We start from the raw sequence: 26,217 nt of genomic DNA on the forward strand, positions 1-26,217 counted from the left end.
TGTTCTTTTCTAGGAAAATATTAGATAACTAAATACCTCAGGGTTAGAGTAATTAAATCATTTGTTTTAAGCAGAAGTTTCCACCAAAGGATTAAAGAACAATTAGTGAAAATATGGAGTTGTTTGGTGGAGATGGTGGTAGTGGTGGAGGTGGTGGTGGTGGTGGGGTGGGGGGGGGGGGGGGTTGGGGGGGGTGGAGGGGTGGTGGAGGTGGTGAGGTAGAGGTGGTAGAGGTGGTGAGTGGTGTGGTGTGGTGGAGAGGGGTGGGGGGGTTAAGGTGGTGGAGGTGGTAGTGGTGGTGGTGGTGGTGGTGGTGGTTGGTGGTGGTGGAAGTGTGTGGTGGTTGGAGGTGGTGGTGTGTGGTGGTGGTGGAGGTGGTGGTGGTGGTGGAGGTGGTGGAGTGGTGGTGTGGTGGTGGTGATGGTGGTGGGTGGGTGGTGGTGTGGTGGTGGTGTGGTGGTGGTGGGTGGTGGTGGAGGTGGTGGTGGTGGGTGGTGTAGGTGTGGAGGTGGTGGTAGGTGGTTGGTGGTGGTGTGGTGGAGGTGGTGGGGTGGTGGTGGTGTGGGTGGAGGTGATGGTGGTGGTGGTGGTGGAGGTGGTGGTGGAGGTGGTGGTGGGTTGGTGGTGGTGGTGGTGGAGGGGTGGTGGTGGTGGTGGAGGTTGGTGGTGGTGGAGGTGGTGGTGGTGGTGGAAGGTGGTTGGTGGAGGTGGTGGAGGTGGGTGGTGGTTTTTGTGGGGGGGTGGTGGGGGGTGGTGGTGGTGGAGGTGTGTGGTGGGGTGGTGGGTGGAGGTGGTGGTGGGGTGGAGTGTGGTGGAGTGGTGTGTGGAGGTGGTGGTGGTGGTGGTGGTGGTGGTGGTGGGGGGGGTGGTGTGGTGGTGGTGGTGGTGGTGGTGGTGGTGGTGGTGGGGGTGGTGGTGGTGGTGGTGGTGGGTGGTGGTGGGTGGTGGTGGTGGGGTGGATGGGGGTGGTGGACGGTGGTGGGTGGTGGTGGTGTGGTTGGGTGGTGGGTGGGGTGGTGCGGGTGGTGGGGTGGTGGGTTCGGTGGTGGGTGGTGGTGGGTTGGATTGGTGGTTGGGGTGGTGGGGTTGGTGGTGGTGTGGTGGTGGTGGAGGTGTGTGGTGGTGGTGGTGGTGGAGGTGGTGGTGGCGTTGGAGGTGGTGGTGGTGGGTGGTGGAGGTCGGTGGTGGAGGGTGGGAGGTGTGTGTGGTGGTGGTTGGTGGTAGGTTGGTTCGTGGTTGTGGGGGCGGTGTTGAGTTGGTGGTGGTGGGAGTGGTGGTGGAGGTGTTGGTGGTGGCGGGTGTGTGGTGGTGGTGGTGGTGCGGTGAGGTGGGTGGTGGTTGGTGGTGGTGGTGGTGGTGGTGTGTAGTGGTGGTGTGGTGGTGGATGCGGTGGTGGTGGTGGTTTCGTGGTGGTAGGTGGTGGTGCGAGGTGGTGGTGGTGTGGTGGTGGTGTGGTCGGTGGTGGTGGGGTGGTGGCGGGTGGTGGTGGTGGTGGTGGTGTCTGGTGGTGGTGTTGGTGTTGGTGGTGTTGATGGTGGAGCGGTGGTGGTGGCGTGTGTGGTGGTGGTGGTGCGGTGTGGTGGTGGTGGAGGTGGTTGGTGGTGGAGGTGGTGGGTGGTGGTGGGGGTGGTGGTGGTGGTGATGGTGGATGGGTGGTGGTGGTGGTGGTGGTGGTGGTGGTGGTTGGTGGTGGTGGTGGTGGAGGTGGTGGTGGTGGGTGTGATGGTGGTGGTGGACGTGGTGGTGGATGTGGTGGTTGTGGCGGTGGTGGTGGGGGTGGTGGTGGTGGGGGTGGTGGTGGTGGTGGTGGTGGGGGTTGGTTGGGTGGGTGGTGGTGGTGGTGGAGGTGGTTGTGGGATGTGTTGTGGGTTGGGGGGGTGGTGGTGGTGGGGTGGGTGGTGGTGGTGGTGCGAGGTGGTGGTGGTGGAGTGTGGTGGTGGGTGTGTGGTGGAGGGTTGGGGTGGTGGTAGGAGTGGTGGGTGGTGGTGGTGGTGGTGGTGTGTGGGTGGTGGTGGAGTGGTGTGGTGGGTGGTGGTGGGCGTGGTGGTGGAGGTGGTGGAGGTGCGGTGGTGGTGGTGGTGGAGGTGGTGGTGGTGGTGGTGGTGGTTGTGGTGCGGTGGTGGTGGAGGTTGGTGGTGGGGTGGTGGAGGGTGGTAGGTGGATGGTGGTGGTGCGGTGGGTGGTGGTGGAGGTGGTCTGGTGGTGGAGGTGGTGGTGGAGTGGTGGTGGATGGTTGGTGGTGTGGAGGTGGTGGAGGTGGAGGTGGTGGTGGTGGTGTTGGTGTGGTGGTTGGTGGTGGTGGAGGTGTGGAGGTGGTCGGTGGGTGGAGAGGTGGTGGTGGATGGTGGTGGGTGGTGGTGGTGGTGGTGGTGGTGGGGTGGTGGTGGTGTGGTGGTGGTGGTGGTGGTTGGTGGAGGTGGTGGTGGAGGTGGTGTGTGAGGGGTCGGGGTGGTGGTGGGTGGGTTGGTGGTGGTGGAGGTTGGTGGTGGTGGAGGTGGTGAGGTGGTGGGGATGGTGGTGGGGGGAGTTGGTGGTGGGTGGTGGTGGTGTGGGTGGGGTGGAGGTGGTGGTGGTGGTGTGTGGTTGTGGGTTGGTGGTGGGGTGGTGGGGTGGTGGTGGTGGTGGTGGTGGGTGGGTGGTGGTGGGGCTGGTGTGGGTGGTGGTGTGGTGGTGGTGGTGGAGGTTTGGGTGTGGTGGTGGAGGGTGGTGGTGGTGGGGTGGTGGGTGTGGTGGTGGTTGTGGTGGGGATGGTGGGTGGTGGTGGTGGGGTGGTGTAGGTGGTGGTGGGGTGGTGGACGGTGGTGGTGGTGGTGGTGGTGGTGGAGGGGTTGTGGTGGTGGTGGTGTTGGTGGTGGTGGAGGTGGTGTGTGGTGGTTGGTGGTTGGAGGGTGGTGGAGGTGGTGGTGGTGGTGGAGGTTGTGGTTGGTGGATGGTGGTGGTGGTGGTGGTGGCGGTGGTGGGGGTGGGTGGTGTGGGGTGGTGGTGGTGGAGGTGGTGTGGTTGCGGTGGTGGTGGAGGTGGTGGTGGTGGTGTGGTGGGGTGGTGGAGTTGGTGGTGGAGGTGTGGTGGAGTGGTGGTGGTGGTGGAGGTGGTGGTGGTGGAGGTGGGGTGAGTGGTGGTGGTGGTGGTGGTGGTGGTGGGTGGAGGTGGTGGTGGTGGTGGTGGTGGAGGTGGTGTGTGGAGGGTGGTGGAGGTGGTGGTGTGGTGGTGGTGGATGTGTTGGGGTGGTGGTGTTGGAGGTGGTGGTGGAGGGGTGGTGGTGGAGTGGTGGTGTGGTTGTGTGTGGAGGTGGTGGATGGTGGTGGTGGGGGGTGTTGGGGATGGTGGTGGTGGTGGTGTGGTGGGTGAGGTGGTGGAGGTGGTGGTGGAGGGGTGGTGGTCGGTGGAGGGTGGTGGTGGATGGGGTGGTGGTGGTGGTGTTGTGATGGTGGTGGTGGTGGAGGTGGTGTGAGTGTGGTGTTGTGGTGGAGGTGGTGGTTGGTAGGTGGTGTGGTGGTGTGTGGTGGAGGTGTGTGGGGTGGTGTGGTGGTTGGTGGAGGTGGGGTGGTGGTGGAGGTGGGTGTGGTGGTCGGGGTGGTGGTGGTGATGGTGGGTGGAGGTGTGGGAGTGCGGTGGTTTGATGTGGAGTGGTGGTGGTGGGTTGAGGTTGGTGGGTGTGTTGTGGGTGGTGCGGGGTGGAGGTGTGGTTGGTGGTGTTGGGGTGGTGGAGTGGTGGTGTGGAGGTGGTGGGTGGTGGTGCATGTGTGGTGGTGAGTGTTGGAGGTGAGTGGATGTGGTGGTGGTGCTGGGTGTGGTGGTGGTGGAGGTGGTGCGTGGTGGATGGTGGTGGAGGTGTGTGGTGATGGTGGTTGGTGGTGGGGTGGTGGTGTGGTCGGTGGATGTGGGATGTGAGGTGGTCGGTGGTATGGTGGACGGTGGTGGATGGTGGTGGATGGTTGGGTGGTGGTGGTTGGTGGTGGTGTGGTGGGTGGTGAGGTGTGGTGGTTGGTGGTGGTGGTGGGGTGGTGGTGGTGGTGGGTGGTGGTGGTGGTGTGGAGGTGGTGGTGGTGTGATGGTTGGTGGTGGGTGGCTGTGGTGGACGGTGGTGGTGGTGGTGGTGGGGTGGTGGCGGTGGTGGGTGTGGAGGGTTGGTGGTGGTGATGTGGTTGGGGTGGTGGAGGTGGTGGAGGTGGTGGTGGAGGTTGTGGAGTTGGTGGTGGTGGTGGAGGGTGGTGGGGTGGGGCGTGGTGGAGGTGGTGGTGGTGGCGGGGTGGTGTGGTGATAGTGGGGTGGTGGGGGTGGTGGAGTGTGGTGGTGGTGGGTGTGGAGGGTGTGGGTGTGGTGGTGGCGGGGTGGATGTGTGGTGGTGGTGGTGGTGATGGTGGTGGTGGTGGGATGGTGGGTGGTGGAGGTGTGGTGGAGGTGGGTTGGTGGAGGTGGGGAGGGTGGTGGAGGCGTGTGTGGGAGGTTGGTGGGGGGGTGGTGGTACGGTGTGTGGTGGTGGTGGGATGTTGGTGGTGGTCGCGTGGTGGTGGTGGTGGTGTGAGGGGTTGGTGGTAGGTGGTGGTGGTGGTGGCTGGTGTGGTGGAGGTGGTGGGGTGGTGTTGGTGGTGGTGGTGGGTGGTGGAGGTGGTGTGGTGATGTGGTGAGGTGGAGTTGGTGGTGGTGAGGTGTGGTCGGTTGTGGAGGTGGTGGTGGGTTGGTGAGTGGTGGTCTGCGTTGATGTGTGGTGTTGGTGGTGGTGGTGGATGGTGGTGGTGGTGAGGTGGTGGTGGTGGTGGAGGTGGTGGTGTGGTGGTGATGGTGGTGGTGTGGTGTGGTGGTGGTGGTGATGTGGTGTGGTGGGGTGGTGGTGTTGGTGGTGGTGGTGGTGGAGGTGGTGGTGTAGTTGTGGTGGGTGTGGTGGTGGTGGTGGTGGTGGAGGTTGGTGGGTTATGGTGGTGGTGTGGTGGTGGTGGGTGGTGGTGGTGGGTGGTGGTGGTGGTGGTGGTGGTGGTGGTGGAGGTGGTGTGGTGGTAGGTGGTGGTGGTGTGGTGGTGCTGGTGGTTGGTGGAGGTGGTGGTGGTGGCGGTGGTGGTGGTGGAGGTTGGTGTTGGTGGTGGTGTGGTGGTGAGTGGTTGAGGTGGTGTGGATGGAGGTGGTGGAGGGTGGGATGGTGGTGGTGGTGGTGGTGGTGGTGGTGGTGGAGGAGGTGGTGGTGGTGGTGGTAATGGCTTGGCTTCAACAGTCACCTGAAAATGAAGAGGGTGCTCTGCATTAAGAAGCCAGGAACTTAACAGACATTTCTAAGATTGAAGAGAAAATCAGTAACTGCTCATAGTAGATTGTTTTATATGCTGAAGTGCGACATTTAAACAAAATATGTTGAACAAAATATGCATTCTACCTTGGATGGGGCATTTTCTCGGCATACAATAGCATGACCTTCTGTCCTCAAGACATGATGGAAATAGACATCTTCATTTGAGGATGTGTCACAAAGAAAAATATTAAGGATTCCGTCCATATACTCATCCACCACCCCCACTAATGGCTTCAAACCACACAGCTTCTGGAAGTGCAAAATAGCTCTGGATGTCCATTGTTCCTAAAATACAACATAGATATGTGATAAGATTTTAAACATGAGTTGTAGTAATCATATACAAAAATGAATTGTTATAAACCAGAGTTTAATGTGAAAAAAAAAGAAACCCAAAATCCTAAATATCTAGACTAACACATAAAATATGGTTAGATAAACATGACTGTAAAAAATCTATCTAATGAAAAACTCTCATTTTCAAAAATATTATATTACTTATTTATAATAAATAAAAAGATAATTCATCAAAGAAATGCAAATCAAAACTACATGGAGAATCCACCCCACATTAGTCAATACAATTATCACCAGAAAAAACACAGCAAGTGCTGGAGAAGGCACAGAACAAAGAACTGCTGCCAGGGTGTACATTAGCCCATTTACCGTGGGAACCAGTGTGGAGATTCCTCAAAATGTAAAAATAATAATTCTGCATGACCCAACTTCTGATGACGCAAATCATCATATTAGATGAATTAGAACAATCTCACATAAACAAATATTCTAAGGAGTTGAATCCAGTGGGCATAAGAATAAAAGGGGTAACAGAGATATGGAAGGTAAAATGGGGAGGGAAATAAGCACATACTATATAATAGTTTATAATATATAATAATTTAAAAAGAAAAATAATAAAATGATTTAGAAAAATGTAAATAACTATCTACTGAGCAACTCTCATTAAAAAGAAAAAAAAAGTCAATTAAAGCCATGCAGGTGGCACATGCCTTTAATCCCAGCACTTGGGAGGCAGAAGCAAGTGTATCTCTGAGTTTGAGGTCAACCTGGTCTACAGAGTAAATTCCAGGACAGCTAAGGCTTATTTAAAAAACAAACAAACAAACAAACAAACAACAAAAAAGTCAGTTAAAGACTAACCTTAGAGGAAAAAAATTAAATTCAAGGTAAAATATTATTTTAAATATTTAATGCAAAATATGTATGTATATTTACTATTAATACAAAAGGCCAAAGATTTATAAGCTAGTAAGAAATTGTCAAGCCAAAATGGGCGGGAGAGTGAGATCTTCTGCCTTCAGAGTACCTGTTGATCTGGGCAAATCTCAACTTCAGTTTTGATGGTCAAAGGGGACAGTTATCAGAGCCTGGGTCCACAGCGGTTGGGGGTCTACGTTAACGTCTGTGAGACATACTCCCAGGCAAAAGGGAAGCAAATACACTAAACTGCACATTTTCACACCACCAGAACTGTGCACCAAACTTCAAGTTGTTAACTTACATCACACACTACAGAGTAGCAGGAGTTTGAGACACTTGGCCGAAGCAAATATAAAACCTCTCTGGAGACAGGCATCATGCAACCTTTCTGACACACAAATTACCAAGACAACAGCAGCATAAAGGAAAACATACAAAGACAGGCGAGGACATCGGAGGCCACTCCACAGGTCAAAACACCTGCCCTCAAGCCTGACAAGTCAGAGTTAGATCGCCAAGACTAAATGATGGAAGGAGAGGTCCAAATCTCACAAGTTATCCTCTGACATCCATGTATGTATGCATGCATGTACACAAACACACACACAATGAAAATGTAAAAATGTTATCTAAAATAATACCTGAAGAAATAATGAACCATCTACGACAACACGTAGAAACAACATTGAAGAAACCCCTAAAACCTTGAAACGTTTTTTTATTTCTAAATCAATTATAAAACTAACTTTATGCTTAAGGCAGTATTAACAACAAAACTACCAACTTAGTTTGAAACTCTTGTTGAGGTCAGCAATCTAAAAAAAATCAGTACAGGTCGGCCAGTGAGATGTCTCAGTGGGTAGAAGCACTGTGCATCTGCCTGCCACCCCAGCTCAGCCCACGATCTCACAAGGTGGCTGGAGAGATGTCTTACTCACACCACTGCTTCTACACACACACACACACACACACACACACACACACACACACACACACACACAGAGCTTTTTTTTTTTTAACAGATTTATTCATTTATTACATGTACATACCAGAAGAGGGCATCAGATCACGTAATAGATGGTTGATAGCCACCATGTGGTTACTGGGAATTGAACTCAGGACCTCTGGAAGAGCAGTCAGTGCTCTTAACCACTGAGCCATCTCTCCAGGCCCCAACACACAGATTTAAAAAAAACAAACCTGATATAACTGAACTAAATTTCAGAAAGTAAAAACACAATTAACAAAAACTAAAACCTTCATAGCATTCAGTAGCTGATTAAATAAATTAAAAAGTAAACTAGCACAGTGGAAGATAATTTAGAACAAGAATTGCCTACTTTGTAATGACATGGACATAAAATACAGAAGACATTTAAAAGATTTGGAAGAAGAACTTACCTTTAAAACTTTTAATTTTTGTTCCAGAAAAAGACAGATAGAAACAGAGGGAATAAAATATGATTATGGGGCATAGGCAATAATCAAAGAATAACAACTTCAAATTCATAAGGTTTAATCAAAACTAATAACCCATAGATATTTAAATGTCCAATGAACAAAGTAGGTTAAATAATAAATTCACACTCACAAGTAAGCATCACATTATACATAAACATATACTGAAACTGAATGTAAGGGACAAATGGAAAATCTTTAAAACCGCTAAAAACAAAGAGGGCAAAGCCATGGCCAAGGACTTTTAAAGGAAAAGCCACCAGACTGACAAGTGACCAGAAGCTAGCGATAATGTAACAATGGAGGGAGATTGAGCCAACCCAGAGCCTGCAACCAGAGTGAGGAGAGCATGTAGGCGGGGCTGTCACCCAGCAGGACAGCCTGTTCTTAGCAAGCTGAGGCCCTGCATTCAACCTCTAATGCATGTACAAAAAGTGGTACAAAATAATGATGGGTTCTGATAAACATTACCAAATTTGCCACTACATGACCCTCACCAGACAAAATCCTAAATAATGCAGCTCAAGTAGAAGAAAAGTGTTCTCAGGCAAAGAGTGGGAGTAGATTATGACCTGAGAAATACATAATTACACACACACACACACACACACACACACACACACACACACACACTGTTTGTTTGTTATTTTGAGTCAGGGTTTCTCTGTAGCCTTGGCTGTCCTGAACTTGCTTTGTAGACCAGGCTGGCCTGGAACTCATAGAGATCTGCCTGCCTCTGCTCCCAAGTTACCACGCCCAGCCCCACTGTTACAATTTTTGTAACCAATTTTTTACAAAACAAAATAAATATCTTCAAGATTCAGTGTTTCATTTTCTTTCATCCCTTCAAGAAAACTGGTTATTGTAACTGCTTGTTATATATTAGATCATATTCAGAGAGGCACTAGGTAGCCTTTCAATGTTCTCTTTTATCATTGTGTTAATTTTCATTATACTACATAGCACAAAATACATTTTTGAGTAAGAGACTGTGTTGGAACAGCACATATGATTTATCATGTTACACACATTAAATTACTTGAAAATTTCAAGTTTCCTATTTTTAAAGTATTATGTAAGGCAATTTATATAAGTATATAAAGTATTTGACAAAAATATTATTGAATGTTAGACATTGTAAAATAACTATATTTATAAAATTGTTAATAAAAGCTTGATACATAAGGGACTGTTAATAATAGAAGACTTACAAATACTACAACGGTGAAGTAGCACATTATTTATGCTATATTCCATTAAATAAGAAGATCATGGGCTGGAGAGATGGCTCAGAGGTTAAGAGCACTGTCTGCTCTTTGAAAGGTCCTGAGTTCAATTCCCAGCAACCACATGGTGACTCACAACCATCTATAATGAGATCTGATGCCCTCTTCTGGCCTGCAGGCACACATGCAACCATTATACTGTATAAATAAAAAATAAATATTTTTAAAAAGATAATTTAAGATAAATGTATACTGTATTTTAGTACTTTTCAAATTTAATACTTCAATATGTACATGTTAATCAACTTGGACAGATCTAATAAAATGCCAGAAATTGCACAGCTTAAACATAAACATTAGTTTTTCATGAATCTACAGTCTTAAAATTCTAAACTCAGGTTCTGAAATGTTTTATTTCTTAGTGAGATATTTCCTGGTTAGTAGACCTCCTCCTCCTCCTTGTAATGGGCTCACACATACAGCAAAAGGAAAGAGAAGGAGGGAGAGGGAGAGTGTGGGAAGAGGGAGGGAGGGAGAGGGAGGGAGGGAGAGGGAAGGAAGGGGAGAGAGGGATAGGAGGGAGAGGGAATGAGAGAGGGGGAGAAGGAGAGAGAGGGTGAGAGCGTGTGAATGGTGTGTAACGAGTAAACGGAGCAGGATCAGGTAGGTAAGAGCTCAAAGCACAGAATAATTGGGGTCCCATCCTAACGATGCTCACTTTTATTTACTTCTTTATTATTTAATTTTATTTTAAGAATATAATAATTATCAGATGTAAGAGTTAGTATATATTTTACTTAACACAATAAACACATTAGTGCTCAGTATTTTGCCAGGATACACACACACACACACACAGACGTGCACACACACACAGACGTGCACACACATAAGCGAACCCCTAAGTCATGAACTATGAGGTAACCTAAGCTAGCTCAATGAGGAAAAAGATGAACTGATGTCTGGCTTTGTCTTAAAAAGTTCTAACAGTTTACCTCAGTGCATATAAGTTTTCTACCCAGTAATTTTTGCATAGCTCATAACTATTATCAAAACATAATAGCACAAGACATCCATGCTAAGATATAAATCTAGAATTGATTTATTTCCCAGCACGCACAAGGAGGTTAAAATCAACAGTAACTGGTTTGCATTCCCACCAGCAATGAAGGAGTGTTCCTCTCTCTTCACATCCTCGCCAGCATGTAGTGTTGCTTGAATTTTTGATCTTAGCCATTCTTATGGGTGTAAGATGGAATCTCAGTGTCATTTTGATTTGCATTTCTCTGATGACTAACGAGCCTGAGCATTTCAGTGTTTCTCAGCTATTTGATATTCCTCTGTTGAGAATTCTCTGTTTAGTTCTGAGCCCCATTTCTCAATTGGGTTATTTGGTTTGGTGATGTTTAATTTCTTGAGTTCTTTATATATTTTGGATATTAGACCTTTGTCAGATGTAGGGTTGGTGAAGATCTTTTCCCAGTCTGAAGGCTGTCGCTTTGTTCTCTTGACAGTGTCTCCTGCCTTACAGAAGCTTCTCAGCCTCATGAGGTCCCATTTATTAATTATTGACCTTAAGGCCTGGGCTGTTGGTATTCTGTTCAGTAAGTTGTCTCCTGTGCCAATGTGTTCCAGGCTCTTTTCCACTTTTCCCTCTAACCGATTTAATGTCTCTGGTTTTATGTTGAGGTCTTTAATCCATCCACTTGGACTTGAGTTTTGTGCATGGTGACAAATAGGGGTCTAATTGCATTTTTCTACATGGAGACCTCCAGTTAGACCAGCACCATTTGTTGAAGATGCTATCATTTTTCCATTGAATAGATTTGGCTTCTTTGTCAAAAATCAAGTGAGCAAATGTGTGTGGATTCATCTCTGGGTCTTCAATTCGATTCCATCGATTCACCAGCCTATTGCTATGCCAGTACCATTCTGTTTTAATTACTGTTGCTCTGTAGTACAGCTTGAGATCGGGTATGGAGTGCAAACTAGTACGACCACTTTGGAAATCTATCTGGTGCTTTCTCAGAAAAATGGGAATAGGGCTTCCTCAAGACCCAGCTATTCCACTCCTTGGAATATACCCAGAAGATGCTCCAGCACACAATAAGAAAATTTGCTCAACCATGTTCATAGCAGCCTTATTCATAATAGCCAGAACATGGAAACAGCCTAAGTGTCCCTCAGTAGAAGAATGGATAAAGAAACTGTGGTACATTTACATGATGGAATACTATTCCACTACTAAAAACAAGGAATTCTCAAAATTTGTGGACAAATGGATTGAACTAGAAATTATCATAATGAGTGAGTTCACCCAGAAGCAAAAAAAGACAAATGGTATATACTCACATATCGAGACACTAGCCCAAGGGGCATGTCCCATGAAAGACTTTATTTACCAGAGAAGTGGGTCAGAGGGGAGGACATCCTAATGGAACTTTAGGTGAGAGAAGCATGGAAGAATGGGGAAATAGAAGGATCCAGAGGGTCCTGGAAACCTACAAGAAGAACATTAGGATGGGCAGATCTGGGTCCTGGGGTCCTGCTCAAACTATGGCACCAGCCAAGGAAAATATAGGCAGTAAACTTCGAACCCCTACCCAGACCTAGCCGATGGACAGAACATTCTCCACCATTGAGTGGAGAATGAAGTCTGACTTTCATACAAACTCTGGTGCCCCATTTTTGACCACGTCCCCTTGATAAGGAGGCCTGGTGGCACTCAGAGGAAGGATAACATGTCACCAAGAAAAGACTCGATACCCTATGAGCATATACAGCGGGAGGAGGTCCCCCTCAGTCACACACATAGGGAAAGGGAGTAGGGGGGGGAAGCAAGAGGGAGGGAGGAATGGGAAGATACAAAGGATGAGCTAACAATTGAGATGTAATATGAATAAATAAAATATTAATTTAAAAATTTTTTAAAAATTAAAAAAAATTTAAGTTAAAAAAAATAAATAAATAAATACAATAAAAATCAACAGTAACTTCAGTTCCAGGGTTCTAATATCCTCTTCTGGCCTCAGTGTGAACTGCACGTATTTATTACATATCCATACATTAAGGCAAAACATACATAGGCATAAAATTAAAAAGGAAAGGCTACAAATCAGAGCATCTATGAAACACTAACATGCCCAATGGTAACAGAGCACTAAGGCTGATCTGCCAGTCAGGAAGGTGAAGTCCAAGACGAAGCACTCCTTACAATTATACTTTAAAAGTTCGTTTTAACTAACGTATAGTACGTTAGAAAATTAACTTTAAATTCTTATTTATATTCTTAGTTCCGCTTTGAATTTCTTTTAATAACATCCTTTAGATGAGTCATTTTTATCACATATGCATCATCTTTCTTCTAAGACCCATCCAGCACAAGAAGCTAAACTATTCCATCATACACAAGGCCGAGGAGCACGCTACCATGTGCCAACATGTGACTACTAACTAACCAGACAAGAAAAAGAAGGCAACTTCAACTCTCATTTACTTCCACGGTGTTCAGTTCCACCACGACGAAGGTACCCATGCTGTAGAGACATTGGAGGGTTTGTCATGGAGCCTTTACTATGTTGAGACAGCCCCTCTGCTCCTACTCCAGGACTTTTCTCATGGGGTCATGTTGTGTGCATTCCTTTCTCCGGGAGGCTGGGCTGAGAATCTGGCCCCAGAGTTTTTTCTTCAGCCTTGTGGAGGCTAGCTGAAGAAGGCTCTGTCCTGAGAACCAGTCAAAAAGAAGGCCTTCTGGGAAGGGAGGGAGCGCAGGGCAGCCACACTCAGGTGGGTCGGGACAAGAGAAATCTGCATCCCTTCCAGAAGGGAAAGGGGGCCTCTGGCTTATAAAAGGCCAGACTACACTTTATTAAAAATAAAGACAAAAGAATCAAACAACTCGATTTTCATTCACTAAGCTTAAAAAAGGGCAAGGGCAGGAGGCTGTGGGGAAGGGGTGATGGGTGCACTGCTCAACCTTCCAGCCTCTGGGTTTTTTAACTAAGCTTACTTGAATAGCAGGAGACACTCCCAGAACACATTCCCAGGCTTGTCACCAGGGCACCTTTGATATGTTTTTCTTCATTTTGACACCTTTTGTGTGGGTTAACACATTTAGGTCTGGTGGGCTGTTACCAGCAGGGGGTTCTGCTCACCTATGTCCATAGCTTACCAGGAGGGAGCATCTTCTCTGCCTATAGACAAGGGCCCACAACACTGGATTTTGTCAAAGGCCTTGTCTGTGTCTACTGAGATGATCACATGATTTTGTCTTTAAGCTTACTTATAGGATGCATTGTATTTATGCTGAGCTATCCCTTCACCTGCAGGATAAAGCCATCTACAGCCAACATCATCCTAAGTGGAGAAACACTGGAGGGAATACCATTAGCATCAGTAACAAGACAGGGCTGCCCACCATCTGCACTCCTTCTCAACAGTGTCAATGTCCCTACCTAGAGAAATAAAACAAGGGAAGGATTAAAGGACACAAATAGTCCAATAAGTCAAATTTAAAAATTAAATGACTATACACACAAAAGATAGTAAAATTCCACTAGAAAATGGCTAGAACTGATCACCATTAACAAAGTGGAATGATACAATATCAACTTACAAAATCCAGTAGCCATTTTACATAATAACAACAACAGATGTGCTAAGAAAGCTCATGGAACCACTTCCACTCAGGGTAGCATCAAAAAGTAAAATATGTAGGAAAAAACAGAACCTGGAATGTGAACATTTTTAAACCTCTGAAGAAAGAAACTGAGGAAGTCACTAGAATATGGAAAGATCTTCGTATTACTAGGGTAGAATTAATATTGTGAATATGGCCATGCTGCCAAAAGCAATGTACAGATTTAATTCAATCCCAATAAGTACACCATAATATTCTTCACAGAAACAGAAAAAAAATCCTAAAATTCATATGGAAGGAAGCACACATGGCCTGCTAGCCCAAGAAACCTGAGCACAGAGAGTAATGTTGAAAGGGTCACCATACCAGATTTCAGGCAGATCACAGGGTGTAGTAACATAGCCATAACACTGCTACAAAAACAAGTATGTAGCCTATCAAAGAAAATAGACAACCCAAAAATAACCATATGTAACTACTCCCAGCAGTCAACAGCATAGCTCTATTTTAGACAGTAACAGACTTACACTACAGTGCTCTGTAAGATTATAATGGACCCTGAAAATTCCTACTGCTTAGCAACACTGAATGACACCATGGCCCAACACATTACTCAAATTTGTGGTGGTCATGGTGTAAAGAAACTTGTGCTGCCAGTCACTGGAAAGTACACCAAGTACAATTATGCACAGTATTTAATAATATGACTGCTACTGCTTTGTAGATTATTCACTCCAGGTTATCCTATATTCTGTGCCAACAAGATCTACTTAAAATGTCTCAATGTGCCAGGCCAGGTGGTGCACACCGGTGATCCCAGGACTCGGGAAGGCAGTGGCAGGCGGATCATTGTGAGTTCGAGGCCAGCCTGATCTACAAAGCGAGTCCAGGACAGCCAATGCTACTCAAAAAACAAAAACAAAAACAAACAAAAAAGCTCACTTCCTTTTGCTGTTCTCATACACTGTAGCAGGTGACAGTAAATACTACATGACATGACGTAAATGTTGCCCACATGTCTATCTCTCATACAACATACAATCATTTCACATGTTATTTTTGTGTCCTGAGAACTGGCACAAAATAAGGACCTAAATCTTGCTCACTAATGAGAGAGAAACAAGCAAACACATACCTCTGCTGGCCTCACCCATGCCAAAGAGCAAGGTATAGCCTGAGCTGGAAGCTTTGTGTAGCAGCATCTGCAGAAAGCCAAATATATGACTATTTAATCACGTATGGACACTGCTTTTCTTGAGTCTCTGATCCATTTCTTGTTTTGTTATTCAGAACATTTCAATTAAATTCTGACACTTTAAATTAATACTTTGTACTTTGAAAGTAATTTAAGAAACAAATTACAAAACGTAAGATGTTTCTGAAGAGGACCGTGTTTATAAAAGCACCAATAGAAGCTGTTCAACACCCTGCTGCTTACGTATTCCTCTTAGCAGGACCCTGAGTCATTTTCTTAAGAAAAGATGAAAATTTATTCTCATAGTCCATTCAAATTAATAATCAAGAGAAAAAAGACAAAAGCGGCTATCATCCACCATCCATCAGTGTGATGAGGGGCTGGAAGAGATGACTCAGTAACTAACAGCACGCTGCTTTTGCAGAGGACAGAGTTCAGTTCCCAGCTCACATGTTAGACAGCTCACAACTACATAGCCTCTAACTACCAGGGAGTCCTGTAGCTTTGGCCCCTATCAGCACCTGATCATACATGCACACACACACACAGTTAATAAAAATAAAGCTTTTAAAAGATATTAAATGATCCCTTGCCAAATATGCCCTATGATGAGGGATGTAAAGAACACTGCACGGAACATAGCAAGAGACAAAGGGTCCCAGACCCAAGGTTCCATGATTCAGAAGTTCATTGTTCCAGCAATTTTGCTAAATTGAACTCACTTGAGGAACCTCAGCGAGGACTTCTGGACCGTTCCTATGTTTCCAAAGTCTGGGTAGAATACTTCAACCTCCTTTTCCCCAAGGATTCGATGGATAATAACCCGATACCACCACTTGTCCTCAGAAATCCTTACACAACAAAGATGTCCTGGTTGAATAAAATATTCCGGCATGATGTACCGATCAGAAACCAGCTGGTTAGAGTAACAGCGCCTGTAGAATTCCATAATATAGAAAAATCCAAAGAGTAAGACAAAAATAATGTCATTTTTACTGATGTATCAAGAACAAGAAAGTCTTAGTAAAAAGTAAATAACTAATTTTCTCTGATTTGTTAATGCCTATTAATGTCAATTTCTTTCTTTCTTTCTTAAATTTATTTATTTATTTATTTATTTTTATGTATATGAGTGCTCTAACTGCATGGTCATCTACGTGCCAGAAGAGAACATCAGATCATATCACAGATGGTCATGAGGCACCATGTGGTTGCTGGGAATTGGAACTCAGAGCCTCTGGAAGAACAACCAGTGCTCTTAACCGCTGGGCCATCTCTCCAGCCCTAATGTCGATTTCTTTATCCAAATCCTTTCTTTTCATCAATGAACTCCTTCCAAGGACAACACTTTCATTCTTGTCTTGCCACCTAACAAGACATTGTATACTACATTCTCTGAATAGACCATAACCCAACTTCACTCCACGGAACTTCCTAAAAGGATGCTCTGCTGCATCTGTGGCTCATGGAAGACCTCAGAGGAGGGGAGAGAAAGACTCTAAGAGCCAGAACACCAGGAAATCTGCTGTGAAACAGTCTTACCTACAAATGGCCACACAAACAAGACCAGAACAATGGCAGTATCAAGGGGTGTACTAATGTGGAAGGGGGGAAATTTTCCTGGGGTCTCACCCCTAAACAAAGAACTACAGGCAACCAATAACAAGTAGGGAAGGAGAGCTGGCCCCTTGCAGGAATGAGCCCCAGCATCAGTTATCCAATGCAGCGTGGTCAGCTCTGAAACAATAGACACACATCCGATCTGTGTTTACATGTATCTGTGATGCATATATATACATATGCCTGTAGCAATAATAATCAACAAAAAAAAGGCCATCAACTTGAAAGGGGGGTGACGTGGATAGATGGGTGGGGTTTCAGGGAGGAGCTGGAAGGAGGAAAGGGAGGAGGGAAAGTGGTGCAATTCTAATTCAGTTAAAAAAACATTCCTTAAAAAAAAAAAAAAAAAGCACCAATGGCTTGCTAACCCCAAGTTTAAGAGTCTCTCTCTTCAGCCTATCTCCTTTCATGCCCTTGGCTACTCCATCTCCACAATTCTCTCCTATTCCTTCTTTATTAATATACTTTAAATAGGCTCCACATTGCCTTAAAATCTGGGTTCTTTGGAGTCTTTCAAGCAGAAACCGAGGTTCAAATCCTGACTCCCTTGTTTAAAAAGATTGGCGGCTGTACTTTTCTGTGTTTCAGTTTCCTTGCTGAGGATAGAGAGAATAGCAAAATCTTAGTTAACCTATGCAGACGGTTTGAAAACGGTGGTTTCAGAAGCTCTCAAACACTGCCATCCCTTCTGTATGACATCTCACTCAGTTGCACATGTCATTTCACTATGAGTGATGGACTCTCCTTGCAAGACCCTTGCATCCTAAACATCAAAGCTTGTGTTTTCAACTGTCTGGATGCCATGCTAAATGTCCTCTCTCCTTACCCATTCTGTTCCCCCTTATCCCCTAGCAATAAGGTACCCATATTTTAACTAGCCATACAGACTTTCCAGGATCTAGGTATGGCTCTTTGAATAAAAAGTTCTAGCTATCAGGATTTAAGAAAAATCACACAAAGTTGAAATTACTGTATACTTTATCACAATTTTTTTAAAGGTGAAATGTGCAAACTTCAAGTTGTGTCTTTCAAAGCAATGATGTGGCCCACACCCTCTACCTTTGTTTTCTCCTTCCCATCAGCTACCAAGGGACCTAGTAGACGATGGTTGGCTACATCCTAAGTGGGCAACGCATTATCCAGAACAGTGGCAGAGAACAGCAATGTCTTTAACACCACGGAACATCCACGTTTGCAGGAAGAGACAAACCTTTGGCTACCCAAAATCCTACGACTGCCAAGTCTTTACTGCCAACTATCTGATGTTCACCTCAGATGCAGTGAGTAGAAATGCCTAGTTTCTTTCACCCCAGAAACCTAGTTTCTCATACCTATTCAATCTCTAAGCCAACAGTCTTCATGGTGAAATATTTCATATTCTCTCCCCAAAACTTTTTACTCCCTTTCTTATCAACTGACAGTTTTACTTTCCTAATTTCTCCCTAGTTTGTTCCTTTCTGCTCTCTCTCCCTCCCTCTTAAAGACTTGCCCATCTTATTGACCTTTTCTTCACCCCACTTGCTATACTATGAATGGAGTTAGCCCTCTAAATCTGTTGTCTAAACACACAGAAAGAAACAACCAAGGGCAGTTTCAGGGACCTCAGCTCAGCAACGTGTTCACTGTGGTGAAGCAGAACGTAAGAGGAAGCAGGAGGTGAGCCACAGCCTTTATTATCTCATGGCAGCCAGGTGGAAAAGAACAGAGAGTAAGGGGACAGGAACAAGCTATATCCTCTAAGGACAATTTCACAGTGACCTACTTCCTCTAGCTAAGTATCACCTCCTATTTCAAGCCACTTCCCAATAATGTCTCTAAATTATGGAGCCATCAGTGAATTGATCCACTCATCAAGTCAGAGCCCCCATGACCCAGTCACTTGGGTAAACACTCAACAGTGCACTAAGGACCAAGCCTTTAACACATGAGCCTCTCAGGACATTTCATATCCAAACTATAAGAAGGTCCTCCCCTTTCTGTCTGAAAGAATGCTTTCCCGTGGTGCTAACAACTCGGCTCTTACATCTCCCAATTCTGTATCAGGTCAGGTCCTTCCAACATCACCAGTGCTAACTCTACTTTCTTATCTGCTCCCAAATAACATCATTCAATCCTTCATTAATGCTGACCTTAGTGCCAGAATATATATACTCTCACATCAACTAGCAAAGCCTTGCTTAGGAGGCCTTGTTCAAATTCCAGCTATAAAGCCTTCCCAGACAGAATCACCGCGTCCCACTCTACCCCACTTATCCCCCTGGCTATCTTCCCAGCTTTAGTGTGCTCACGCAGGCAAAGAGTATGCCTTACACATGCGTCCTTGTAGTACCAGGGCCTCAACAACCAGACACAGAGCAGCTACAGTGTGACAGCAGCACCCAGGCTGGGGAGATGGTTGGGTGGTGATGCTTGCTTGTATAGCATGAAGGCCGGAGTTTGATCACCAGAACCCATATTAAAACACCAACGCTGGGTACAGCAACAAGTGCTTTTGTTGAAAAACATGGGAGACCTGGGAGTCTGTGGGGCTTGCTGGCCTAACTAACAACTGCAGTCTCGTGAGAGCCTGTGCCAAAGAACTCATCTTACATCTTCTGATTTCAGATGCATTCATGGCCAACACGTAAGAAACGGCACACAAGACTGTCTTCTGGTCTGCATATGCACACACGTGTGTACTTACACACATGGTACACATACATATACAAAGAGCAGCCAACACTGAACTAGATTCTAAACGCTTTACTTGCCACAGTTCTGCAGTAGGCACTAGACTGTCCCAATCTGGAGATAAGATTAGACCAAAAGAGTTGAATAATGCCCAGATCTCAGAGATGATAATAACACTTTAAAATATGTACTAAGTCACACAGACATAGTAGAATATGTGATGATTTTTCTAATGTGTGTAGGCATGCATGCACATGTGATGTGTGTATGTGTATGTGGGGGGGGGTGCATGTGCGCCTGCTATATGCACATGCATAAACGCACATGGAGGTCAGGGATGACAACCTCACCTATCAGTCAAGAATGCTGTCCACCTCCTTTGAGACAAGGTCTCTGACTGGCCAAGGGCTCAGCAATTATGCTAGACTAGCTGGACAGTGGGCTCCACCCCAGGGAGCCTCCTGTCTCTGCTCCCCCAATGCTAGGACTGCCAGTGTTTGCTACCATGCCATGATAGTATTTCTTTCTAAGGGATTATTACTTGACTTGCATTATGTCAGGTAATTTGAGGTTTTGTATAAAAATATACAATATGGTAAAATAAAAATATGCAATGCTTTTATAAATATAAAAAATTATTAATATGACAAAATATAGTCAGATATTCTTAGTATTTATTAACAAAGGACAGAATTTTTCAGTAGACAAAACAAGTAACAGTCCTTAAGCCCTTGGGGCCCTGGTATTCTTCCCTAACTCCATATAATTCGGCTATTTTCATACTAGAACTAAGACCTTACCCTTTGACATATGCATTGGTGCTGTGAAAGTAACCATAGGTAAATACCATGTGCCTTAGCTGAATCAAGGCAGTGTCAAAACTACTGTCACCTGCCACCGTCACATTTCCATTAAAGAGAACAAAACAACAACAACAAAAGCCAACAAACAAATAGAAGAGGCCAACCAGTTTCACTTAAGAATGTCCCTGATGCCAAAGCCAGGCGTGGAGATGCACACCTTTAGTCCCAGTACTTAGGAAGCAGAGGCAGAGGCAGGCGGATCTCTTAGTTTGAGGCCAGTCTGGTCTACAGAGAGAGTTCCACGATAGCCAGGGCTACACAGAGAAACCCTGTCTCAAAAAATAAAAATAAAATGAAATAAAATAAAGAAAAGAGAAAAAATAAAATCCTTGATATGGCAGTGCAATTAAATTATCTATGACAAAGAAATTAAAGTACATACACAGTATTCCCCAAATATCTCAAGAAGCCCTTTGTACTTGAACTATGACCTAAACTAGCCTTTGGTGGGGACCCACTTTTCAGCTGTAGGCATTGGAATGAATGCTCAGCGGTTAAGAGCATCTAGTGCTCTTGCAGAGGACAAAAGTTCTGTTCCCTGCATCCACATCAGGCAGCTCACAACCAGCCGGATCTACAGCTCCACAGTATCTGATATCTTCCATAGGCACCTGTGCTCACATGCACACACTCCCACACTGACACATAAACACTCGGGAGGTAGAGGAAGGACTTCTGTGAGCTTGAGGGAGCCTGTCTCAAAAAAACAAAACTAAGCTAATAACAACAAAAAAGTAAAATTAAAAACAAAAAATAACTAGTTGCTTTTGCTTTTTGGATTTTGTTTTGTTTTGTTTTTTGAGATAGGGTTTCTCTGTGTGTAGCCTTGGCTGTCTTGGAACCAATTTGTAGACCAGGCTGGACCTCTAACTCACAGAGGTCCACCTGCCTCTACTTCAGTGCTAGGATTAAAGGTGTGCACCTACCACCATCCAGCAACTAGTTGATTTTTAATGTAACACCATTTTCACTTAAATACTGACTAACGTGATGGTGAAGATTATGTTTTAAAATTTAAAATAAAAATGCCTCTAGCCTGTAAGTTCTTTTTTTTTTTTTTTTTTTAAGTTTTGCATCTCAGTGTATTTTGCAGCCAAGCAGTCTAGCATTATTACATTTCTTCTTCTGAAACAGGAGGGGTTTGTATTGGTTACAGTTTCCACAGAGCAGTCTCACGGAAGTCAGTGAGCAACTGAACATACACAGTACAGATACAGAATTCAAAGTTATTGTGCTGTCATTTCTTGAATTACAGCTTTGAATGAAATAGCCTGTAAGTTCTACTTGACCAAGGATGGGTAACTTCCTGGAATCCTGGCGGCTGTTCTTGTAATTGCCTGATCTTGCTCTTGAAAGACAATAATCCAGTGTTTTCACTTCTGTAAAGAAGCTCACTTGCCCGAGTGCACCCAGGAAGACTGTGTGTATGAGTGCACCTCGGCTGAATGTGTCCATCAGAGTATGATCTTGTCCTTGGCTGCATGAAGGCAGGAGTATGGAGCCCTGTGAGTTTGCCTTTCTAATCTCTGACTAATATACTCCAGAGATGCCTCTTGAGAGCGCTCTCTGGCATGGTCCTGGCATGATAAGTATCCAGAGCTAGTATCTGAATAAAGCCCCTTCTTTGCTAAAATGCATGCATGATCAGACTGGTGAATCTCTGCATGACCCCAGGCCCATAACACTAATAATACAGTTCAGAGCTGAACATTTGAAACATATCTTTACAAAACTAAGACTATATATATATTGCCAATGATAAAATTCATGCCTTCAAGCAAGACTTTATAGACTTCTATAGCCGTGGCATTCAACACCAAAACTAACAAACTCTGAAAGTTAATGTTGCTCTGATCGCATCAGCAGTAATAATAAACGCAGTCGTTTCACGGAGCTTAAGTTCATTCAAAACCCACAAATCCCTTACTGACAGGTAGACCTCAGTTTAATACTGTTTATTAAGTGTGGTTTTTTTTTCCTTTTCAATATTGCAGAATGAAACACATTTGGACGAGCTGCACAATTCAGTTAAGGCAGCATTCTACAAGCAACCAAAACATGACATTTAGATTATACACAAGTACAATTCACTCAGGACTGTTTTCATGTTTATAGGACCCTCATGCTTGCTTAAATGATCTGCAGTTACTTATCTTGAAATTCTTAATGATTTCTAAACAGAGGACCCTGTGTTTTAGTTGGTACTGGGGCCTGCAATTATATAGTTTGTCCGGGTTCTTTTCCAACAGCTGATGTAGACCAATCAATTTTAAAATATGAGCATACAAAAAATCAAATTCTAAACTGCATCTAATTTTATAAGGTATTTGTCAATTTTTGACATTATCAAAAAATAATTTTCCCATAGCCTTTTTGTGTTTATGAGGCAGAGAACTTCAAGTTCCTCCATTGCTCATTTGTTCACCTGCCATGGTTTCAGTTATCTAAGATCAACTTTAAATGGAAGTTCAAGGAGTAATTGATATATTCAAAACTGCATAGCACACTGAGCAGCAATGGTGAGTTCTTAACCGCCTTACCCTCTGCAGCCCAGGTCTCAACCACTGCTGGGTGCCCTCAAGCTGCGTGGAGTACTATCATGTCAGCCCAACTGCTACCACAGCACATGGGCACAATTGTTCCATCTTACAGTTTGTTCTGTGACTCTCTTACTTTATCTAATTTATAAATTAATTTTAGCAAAGATAAGTATATATATTAAAAATACACCATACACATACAGATGTATAGAGCTTGGTATAATCCATAGTTTTAGCATTCACAGAGGAATTTGGAGTATACTCTGTATATGGATAGGAAGGGCTATTGTACATGTGTGGATTAGAAAATTTTAGTTACTGTTCATAAAATGTTAATTATCATGCCATCATGTGGATTTTTAAAAACAGATATTTAAATTTTGAAGTTTAAGTTTCTATATGACACCATTGGTAAGCAAAAGCTTTCCGTTCCTTTGGAGTCCTGGGACCAAAGTGTGTGACGACTCTGAGTAAAGACAAATGGGACCACAGCGGGAGCGAGGCACCTACCGCATCTCCATCATCATGTCCTCAAGCAGCTCTGACGAGTCTCTGCTGTACATCCGGATGTAGAACTGACTGGGAGAGATGACATACTCCACAAAGACCCCCACGAGGGTGCTGGTGTCTAACGGGGGGAGCCTGCACAGCTTCTTCGCACGCACGGCGTCTGGTGGGATGTCATGGTTTGCCCCTGACAAGCTGAGCTGGGGTTTGTTCATTTCTACTTGCTACAAGGGAAGGCAGGAAGAGAAAGAAATCATACAAAGCTTTTAAGGGGCATAACAAATCCTTTGACTCTATCTCCCAAACTTTATTTCAGGAGTACTCTTTATTATCAGGATCATCTGGGAAATTACAAAAGCCCGGATTTTGGGCTCAAGCCAAAATTATAATTCAGAACGCTTCAGAAAGGATCTACCATTTACAGCCACCACTTAAAAAATTCTTCAAGCACTACATTATGAAAATATTGAATCTATGTGTAATAATATAAATATTACCTGGTTACCTGACTTTGATTTCTCTGTTTTTCTGAAGCTGTGTGATCTTAATAAATGTCACCAACCTGTCTTCACTGCATTTTCCTTACCTACGTAATACTATTTATTTAATAAGATTGCTTGAGGATTATGCCAGATTAAACATCCAAAGCTCTTAGCTACCCGATTTTATATCAGACTTTAAACTATCATGTTAGAAGTATGATTCATTTCCTAGTAGTCACTGTTTTTGTTGGATGTAATCTCAGTTTACACACAATTTTAAACTTTTTGTATTTTCTGTATGGATCTCTTTTCCACATGGCTGTATAGACTTCCTATGTGTAATCTCATTTTAAAAAAAAAGAAGAAAGAAAAGAAAACACTGAGACTGTTAAGTAAATGTCCTTAACAAAATGGGCAACATGACTTTCAAAACATTAAGGCAGGGGTTAAGGTAGGTTGTCCTCCCACAGCAGGCTCTCAAACTGCTCGCCCCACTGAAGAGCCAGCAACAGTGAGGAATTAAAAACAAAAAAAAAAAAAAAAAAAAAAAAAACCAATTCCCTAGTAACAATACAGCCAGAAACAGGAGATGCAAACACACACAGCCTCCTGGAGGCGGGACTCCCAGGAGAGCTTGGGCTCCTGCACACCCCCAGGCTGAGCAATAGAGAAATCAATGGTGCCATAAGGAGAAGTCTCCAATTTTTAACCATCTGAAAAGCTTTAAAATCAGGCTCTGGGAAACAGAAAACTGAAAAACGAGAGGAAATGCCACACACGGGGCTGCTGGGCCAAAGAATATGCTCTCTGCCAAGAAATATGTTCTAAGAAATATTTTTTCTAACGGAGCATTTTGGTTAAAGAAGTGTTCATCCAGTCCCTGCCGTTAGCCCGTTAGCCGAGGGCGTGTACCGCTCACTCACCAGCTGTAGGGGTTTCACCACCACATTAGGCTTCTTATAAACCCTCTGTTCTGGCTCCTTGTGGCTCTTCAAAGGGCAGTCCCACACGGACTTCTTAAACACTACAGTAGACAGTGAACTTCTAGAAGGACTGGAGGCCCAAGCGTTGGCTTCTGTTTTCTTGTCTGGTTGAACTAAACACGAATTTCTGACTGATGAAAGTGTTCCACCTGAAACAGGCAGAGAGTGCCCGCATATCCATTACACTACTGGAACCACTGCCCCTAGCAGCCCCGTGTGCCAGGCACCAGGGAGACACTGAGCAATGAGCATTTGTCCTTGCACATCTTCAGATTCAGAGACACACGGAGACATTCTCACACTGGGAAACAGGAGCGGGATAACTTCAAATCCAGAGGGAGACTTTCAACATCCTCATTTCCAATTTCTCCTTCTAACTAAGCAATGAACAGTGCAAACTTTTTAATATTCTGTAATTGATGCCTTAACTCAGAGAGTTCCACAATCAACCACATCTTTTTTTTTTTTTTTTAGTTTTTCAAGACAGGGTTTCTCTGTACAGCCTTGGCTGTCCTAGACTCACTTTGTAGACCAGGTTGGCCTCAAACTCACAGCGATCGGCCTGCCTCTGCCTCCTGAGTGCTGGAATTAAAGGCGTGGGCCACCACGCCCGATCAACCACGTATCTTACTGAAATTTATGCATAAATGATGAGTACCTGAGGCTGGCACATTACAGCCTCAGATCTACAACTACAGTGGCTGCTGAAGAAACAAACTCACAAGCACATTGAAATGTAGGCACAAAAATATTAATCATATTTGCCTAGGATGAATAAGGGCCTGAGTTTCATCCCCTAAACAGCAAAAATAGATAGTAAAAAGTTAAAAATACTAGTCACCATGCTTTAATAACAGTAAGAATGGGAACAGTCTAAATGTCCACCAACAGGTCACTGGTTAAATAAATATGTAAGAACTGTATAAAGGTAAAAATGAAAAACATATACTAATATGGAAAACAATATATTAAGCATAAAACCAAAGACACAATATTTATATAATAATGCTCTGCATAAGAAAATTATGTCAGGCTAGAGAGATGGCTCAGAGGTTAAGAGCACTGACTGCTCTTCCAGAGGTCCTGAGTTCAATTCCCAGCAACCACATGGTGACTCACACCATCTATAATGAGATCTGGTGCCCTCTTCTGACCTGCAGGTGTACATGCAGGCAGAGCACTGTATACATAATAAATAAATAAATCTTAAAAAAAAAAAAAAAAAAAAGGAAACCAAGAAAAGACTTGATACCCTATGAGCATGTACAGGGGGAGGAAATCCCCTCAGGAACAGCCATAGGGGAGGGGAATAAGGGGAAAATGGGAGGGAGGGAAGAATATGAGGGTACAAGGGATGGGATAACCATTGAGATGTAACAAGAATAAATTAATAAAAAATTTTTTAAAAAAGAAAATTATATTATAATTAAGTATATAATTTATGAGGTCAAAAAATATAATCACTAAAGCTATAAGCATTAACTATCTGTGTTGTTTGAATGGTTTAAAGAGCTTTAGTGGTTAAAAATTTC

The 26,217-nt window shown here is 44.6% G+C and overlaps 1 protein-coding gene across 1 annotated transcript in view; it reads right to left on the reverse strand.

Annotated features, from left to right (window-relative positions):
* Tdrd5 (tudor domain containing 5) overlaps nucleotides 1–26,217 on the reverse strand; it is a 65,513-nt gene that overhangs the window by 21,768 nt on the left and 17,528 nt on the right. Inside the window, exons 7-11 of the mRNA XM_051147621.1 lie at nucleotides 24,626–24,834; nucleotides 23,224–23,444; nucleotides 15,743–15,955; nucleotides 14,961–15,027; nucleotides 5,366–5,566 (exon numbers count right to left, since the gene is read on the reverse strand). Of these exons, the coding sequence (XP_051003578.1) occupies nucleotides 5,366–5,566; nucleotides 14,961–15,027; nucleotides 15,743–15,955; nucleotides 23,224–23,444; nucleotides 24,626–24,834 (911 nt within the window). The remainder of the gene's footprint in view (nucleotides 1–5,365; nucleotides 5,567–14,960; nucleotides 15,028–15,742; nucleotides 15,956–23,223; nucleotides 23,445–24,625; nucleotides 24,835–26,217) is intronic.

Source organism: Acomys russatus, chromosome 6 (genome assembly GCF_903995435.1).
Source record: "Acomys russatus chromosome 6, mAcoRus1.1, whole genome shotgun sequence".
Lineage (NCBI taxonomy): Eukaryota > Metazoa > Chordata > Mammalia > Rodentia > Muridae > Acomys > Acomys russatus.